The 6,375-nt window shown below is 48.6% G+C and overlaps 1 protein-coding gene across 1 annotated transcript in view; it reads right to left on the bottom strand.

Annotated features, from left to right (window-relative positions):
* Positions 1 to 6,375, bottom strand: part of Bbs2 (Bardet-Biedl syndrome 2) — a 29,891-nt gene that overhangs the window by 10,348 nt on the left and 13,168 nt on the right. The window contains exons 6-12 of the mRNA XM_005345616.1: positions 5,808 to 5,912; positions 5,634 to 5,720; positions 3,776 to 3,911; positions 3,552 to 3,691; positions 2,182 to 2,326; positions 1,927 to 2,098; positions 794 to 923 (exon numbers count right to left, since the gene is read on the bottom strand). Of these exons, the coding sequence (XP_005345673.1) occupies positions 794 to 923; positions 1,927 to 2,098; positions 2,182 to 2,326; positions 3,552 to 3,691; positions 3,776 to 3,911; positions 5,634 to 5,720; positions 5,808 to 5,912 (915 nt within the window). The remainder of the gene's footprint in view (positions 1 to 793; positions 924 to 1,926; positions 2,099 to 2,181; positions 2,327 to 3,551; positions 3,692 to 3,775; positions 3,912 to 5,633; positions 5,721 to 5,807; positions 5,913 to 6,375) is intronic.

Raw genomic sequence — 6,375 nt, 5'->3', positions numbered from 1 at the left:
CTTTCTCCATTAAATATATATATACCCTTTCTCCATTTCATCCTAGGTGTCTCTTGAAACACTAAGTCAAGACAACCAACTAATACCTGAACAAAAGAAAGAGAGGAATGGAGACTGGGAAGAATTCAGTTGTAACTAATGGGGGGAAGTGTGTGTGTGTGTGTGTGTGTGTGTTTGTGTGTGTGTGTGTGTTTGTGTGTGCATATGTGTATCTTTCAAAGTTCAGAGAAGAAAAATTTCAGCAAATTTTGAGTTTTGTTTTGTTTTTTTGAGACAGGGTTTCACCATACAGCCCAGGCTGTTCTCAACTCATAACCTTCTTGCCTCTGAAGCTCTGGAATTGCAGTCAGGCCTATGCCAGCACATCTAAAAGCATTAATGTATAAGTTATTACAATAATTACAATAATTATTACAATTACAATATTATAATTACAACAACTATAAGTTATTAGCCAGGACCAGGCAAGGCGGCTCAGTCAGTAAACCATGTCAGCCTGATGGCATGAGTGTGATTCCTAGAACCCATGGAGGAAGGAGAGAACCAGCTGCAAATGTCCTCTGACCTCACGCTCACACTGTGAGATGCACACATACATCACACAGTCATAGATGTACACACACGCACTTGTTAGTAATAAATTAAGTGGAACCTAGAAGTTGCTTAGCAAACCCCACGCTACATTGTTCATCTTTACACCAGCAGCCTGGGACTCACATCCCTCCGTCTACAAAGGAACAGCAAAAGGACCCTGAAGTGCAAACCATGAACTGAAAGATGAAACACTACTCACCCTCTGTGCCCGCTCTGCAATGATGAAGCTCACGTAACTGGCAGGCTCACTGGCTGTATCTGGGCTGGTCAGTGCATACATGGTGAATCGGGGGAGCTGTCTTGTCAATTCAAATACATGGAACTGGGTGCTACAGCCAACCAACGAGTATGAGAGAAGTGTTTAGTGTAGTGTTAATCTGTGCTCCCACCCTTGCATTTTTAAGACAGGGTCTATGTAGCCCAGGCTGGCCTTGAACTCCTGGTCCTCTTGCCTCTGCCTACTGAGTACTAGGATTACAATACACCTCCATCCCTGACTCAGTACAATGCGATTTCAAAGTGAAGGCCAAAAAAAACCTCACTACTAGGTCATCACCAATTGACATCTAAAGAAAGATATCTGAAGAAAGAGAGGGAAACTTGAGAGTTAAAATTCTGTACCAATGGGTGGGGTTGAGATTTAGAAATAATATATGTCCCTTTTCATGTACCAGGCTTTACAACACCCCGGAAGAATACAAAAAGCCTTTGATTTTTATTGATTGACAGATTTTGTTGATGTTGCTTTTATGAAACAGGGTCTTACTAAGTTGCCCAGTATGGTTTGAACTCTCTTGTGGTCCAGGCTGGCCTGGAACTTCTGATCCTCCTGCTTCTGATCACAGACCTGTACCACCATGCCCAACATGAAAAGGCCTTTATCTTCAACAAGTGTAGTAGGGCTCCCCATTAACTTCAACACTGCACCTCATATAAATATCTCCCACCCTTCTGAGTGTTAGTGGCCAAATTGCATTTAAATAATTATCAAATTATTCTTCCATGTGGTGCTGAGCCTCAAACCCTGAACATGGGCCCTGAACATGCTAAGCACAAATTCTACTATTGAGTTTCACCAAAAACTCAAACATGTTAAAGTTTTTATGTCCCTGAGATCATCTGATTAAAAATTGAAAATAACCATCTGAAACTTACATACCTTTTTTCTTTGGAAAGAATTCGAATTAGGGATATAAAGGTCACGGGAAAACCCTAACTGGTGGCAGACCCTTCAATGGCTTCTCTGGTCTGACAGAGGGTAAGTCTAACAGCAAACCAACCCGTCTTGCCCTCCTAAGTCTCTATAGAAAAGACCTGTGACAAAAGGGTCACCTGCTTCTGTAACCCACGAAGACTTTCAGGTGCAGATCCACGGGGACATCTTTGGGAGGGGTGATTGGGATGCAGATGGAGCTGGAAAGGTTGTGGATGCTGGGGTGGACCACATGGCTTTCACCCACAAAGATCCCCTCTGCAAAAATTAACACTGCTCGGATGATGGTATCTGGAAAGAGAAGGCAATGGCATTTTAGGAGCTACTCCAAGACAGCACAAGCACCTCCCAGGACGGCTGTAGTAGTGTCTCACCATTGGAAGTGGAAATGCTTAGTTCTGCATGCGCATCTTGTACGTCGTTCCCCAGGCTGACTGAGAGGCCAGTCTGGAGCTTGGTATTGGCTGGGATTATGCCTTTCTTCCCGTCAGCCTCATTCAGGGGACTGCTCAGTTCTGCCTGTAAAACACGGCCCCCTAACTTTAGCTCTGTCGCTCAGAAAGGAAAATGCAAGTTTACCACAGCTATTCAGCGTCAGGACGGATGTCCCCTCCCCTGTCAACCTGACCTTTGTGACTCCTCTGAAACCTGCTCGGCCTGTTAGCGCCTTTGCTCTCTCTGGCTCTGTGGGAAATGCCCATTCCTTGTCCCCACCTGTGGTCCACTGCACCTGTCATGCCCTTTACAAATGCATCTGTAAGTCTCTCCTTCTCATCTCTAGCTCTCCTTTTAAAAACCATTTATGTTTTATTTTAACTAGGTGAGTATGTATGAGTGCATGCGTGAGTGAAACGCTAGGTGATTTCAGAGAAGGTTCGGAATCTCCTAAAGCGGGGGTCTACAGGCAGCTGAGCCACCTGCAGTGGGTGGTGGGAGCCAAAACTCTGCCCTCTGCAAGAGCAGTAGACACATTAACTGCTAAGCCACTTCTCCAGCCCTTCTCGCTCCTTCTTTTGAGGCAGATCTGGCAATGTAACCTGGGCTAGAATTCAGGAGCCTCTTCTTAGCCTCTGAGAAGTACTGTGTGCCACCATGCCCAGCTTTTAGGACTCTTCATTCTAGCAGTGACCAAAAGGCTGAGGCAATCTGCACGTCCGCAGGTGGCCAGGAGGACCCAGCACTGACCCTGGCGCTCTCCTACACGTGCGAACCACCTTGGCCGGTGCCAGCACTTTAGGCTCTGCACTTGCCCACCTCAGAGAAGGCCCTCCACAGCGGAGCCCCAACTCAGCGGAGCCCCACCTCAGCGGAGCCCCTCCACAGCGGAGCCCCACCTCAGCGGAGCCCCTCCACGGCGGAGCCCCACCTCAGCGGAGCCCCACCTCAGCGGAGCCCTCCACAGTGGAGCCCCGCCTCAGCGGAGCCCTCTACAGCGGAGCCCCACCTCAGCGGAGCCACTCCACGGCGGAGCCCCACCTCAGCGGAGCCCCACCTCAGCGGAGCCCTCCACAGCGGAGCCCCGCCTCAGCGGAGCCCTCCACAGCAGAGCCCCTCCACAGCGGAGCCCCACCTCAGCGGAGCCCCGCCTCAGTGGAGCCCTCCACAGCAGAGCCCCTCCACAGCGGAGCCCCACCTCAGCGGAGCCCCGCCTCAGTGGAGCCCTCCACAGCAGAGCCCCTCCACAGCGGAGCCCCACCTCAGCGGAGCCCCTCCACGGCGGAGCCCCACCTCAGCGGAGCCCCACCTTCGTGTTCTCCTCATAGTTGCGGAGCTCCATCAACAGGTTCTGCTTCTTCTGACTCAGCTCTCGGATCAGGTCCTGCTCCACGCTCGTGTCCAGGAGGTTCCCCTTCATCTCAGCTGTGCCTGGCAGGTAGCCTCGGACTTAACAGAAGATAAGACCCTAAGCACGGCCACTTCCACTTTTGAAATTTTGACTTTTCAAGGATTTTTCCTAGCCCAATTTACTTTCCCCATCCACCGAGCAGCAGATTAGTTGTACATGGCCATCCATCCGGTAATCTCCCTCTACCACGCCAGCAATTGCGGAAGAAAAGTTGTCTTTAAATATGACCTCTCCAGTCCGGTCACTTCGAGCATCAACCTGAAAATTAAATAAGAACATAAAGATCATTTATGCTACAGTTTAAAAACAACAGCAACAAAAAGCTAGCTTTACAAGTTACTCAGTCCAGCCAGCTTCAGTGACACGCCTGCAATCCTGTCACTTGAGAGCATGGGGTGGGGTCATCCTCGGGTACACATTATGTCTGAGGCCAGTCTGGACTATGTAAGGTCCTGTCATTCACTCACACCCCAGCCTGGACTATGTAAGACCTTGTCATATTCTCTCTCTCTCTCTCTCTCTCTCTCTCTCTCTCTCTCTCTCTCTCTCTCACACACACACACACACACACACACACACACACACCAGCCTGGACTATGTAAGGCCCTGTCATTCACACACACACACACACACACACACACACACATTCATTTAGTTTGTTTTCAAGAGTATACCATGAAACCTGTGGCTACAGCTACTGGGGCCAAAGGGACCAAAGCATCCTCAAAATAGATGAGTCTTTTTCAACAGAAGTTGCCCTTCCCACAACGTCCCTTGTGAAGAACTGGGTCTGCTGGGAGGTGCTCCATAAAGCACATACAGCACAGGACAAGACACGGGGTCCAAGGCCCATCTACCTAGGCCCAGATTCCACCCTGCCACCTGCCACTTATGAGCTCTTAGGAAAACTTCTGAACTTTCTGCTCATGGTTCCACATGGAGAACAATAGCCAGACAAGAGTGAAAACAGGGCCCACGCCTCAGAGCATAGTCATCAGAGTGTTAACATCAGCCCTGGAAGCTGGGGTGTGTGTAACTCCAGCAAGCAAGAAGCTGAGGCAGGAAGCATGCCTTGCATTCAAGACCACCTAAAGCTACAGAGTTTAAGGCAAGGCTGGGCTATATAATAAGACTCCATTTCAAAACAAAAGGTTTACGTATAAATCACATCTTTATGGCAAAATGGCTCAGTGAGAGGCACCGATGACCTGGTACTAAGACCTGAGTTTGAGCCCAGGTATCACATGGTGGTGGGAGTGAGCCAACTCCTTCAAGCTGTCCTCTGATCTCCACATGTTGCCCCCTTAAATAAATATACATAATTTCTTTTAAGTGTACCACTATCATTTGTACATTTATAAAATATAGTTATCCCTAACATTTAAAGAATACTGAAGCATCCCAATTTTCTACCTTATAGCAACCTTCTCTTTGAGACAGTCTCACTGTGGCCCTGACTGTTCTGGAACTCTCTATCTAGATAAGGGTTGGCCTTGAACTCACAGAGATCTTCCTGCCTCTGCCTTCCAAGTGCTGGGATCCAAAGTGTGTGCCACCAGGCACAGCACAACTGTATAATCCTTTCTAATAACATTATCTTCTCCTCATAAAAACTACACAGACTTCTTAGGGCTCCCCCATAAACAGACAGCTGATCCGCAAAGACATCTCGAGAACAGTCATGAAGGACACTCACTTGAAAGGACTGGTCCAGGCAATGACACAGGTGTTGGTCGAAGGCCAGGCAGCCAAGGCTAGTCACTATGTTTGTCTTTTCAGAACTACCCTTCTGGGCAAAGCTTTACAACGCAAATGTAAGGTTCTCCTAGCCCTTCTCTGGAGTACACCCCCACTCACTAACGCCACTGTGTTATCTATGACAACATCATGCCTGGGCTTTACTCAGGATCTATCCACGCCGTGCAGCCAATCCATAAGCAGATGTTAGAGTTACACGTGCATTTCCTAACAGACACTCACCTTTCCATTAGACCACCCAGTGATCAGCTCACACACGCCATCAGAATTGATGTCAAAAGCGTGAATGCTCATGGCGTGGTTTTTGGACTGAAAGAGAATTCCCATAATTAGTAAAGGAGTCTCTCAGTGCCGGAAATCTGCAATCCCTGAGCAGGTGCGCCTGACCGTACTAACTTTAATTCTCCAGTATCGGGCTGTTTTGTCGTAAACCCCGACTGTGCCATTGGAAAGGGCATAACCAAACCGACTGCCATACATGGGACACAGAGAGGTGACAATCTGCAAAAGAACACAGGAGACGGCTGTTCAGTAAGCTTAACTTCGCATGTAACCTTATAAAACCACATGCCTGTATGGAGGAACTTGGTTCTCCAGGCAGGACGTGGCCGCTGCCATCTTGAGTACTCCCACAAGACCCTCATACCACGGGTCAACAATATTCACTCATGGAAGCAGGGGTATGGCTCACAAGACTCACAAGGGGCACAGGGCCTCTCCTCTCCCCTCTCCAAGTTTCTGGAGCTAACAATTGAGGGGTGGAAGGGAGTTTTTTTTCTTCAGTGATGTTTGCAGCCTCAGTTAAACTCATTGGTTCACCGAGCCGGATTTAAGTGGAATGGTTTCTTTGCTCTGCCGTTGCCCTCTTGGGTGAGCAGAGACAGACTCCCCAGGAAAGTCTCTCCTCTGTCTTGGGTGAACAGAGACAGACTCCCCAGGAAAGTCTCTCCTCTGTCTTGGGTGA

This window comes from Microtus ochrogaster, chromosome 4, assembly GCF_000317375.1.
Source record: "Microtus ochrogaster isolate Prairie Vole_2 chromosome 4, MicOch1.0, whole genome shotgun sequence".
NCBI lineage: Eukaryota > Metazoa > Chordata > Mammalia > Rodentia > Cricetidae > Microtus > Microtus ochrogaster.
The sequence above is the reverse complement of the archived record's forward strand: the minus strand, read 5'-3'. Positions and strand labels throughout refer to the sequence as shown.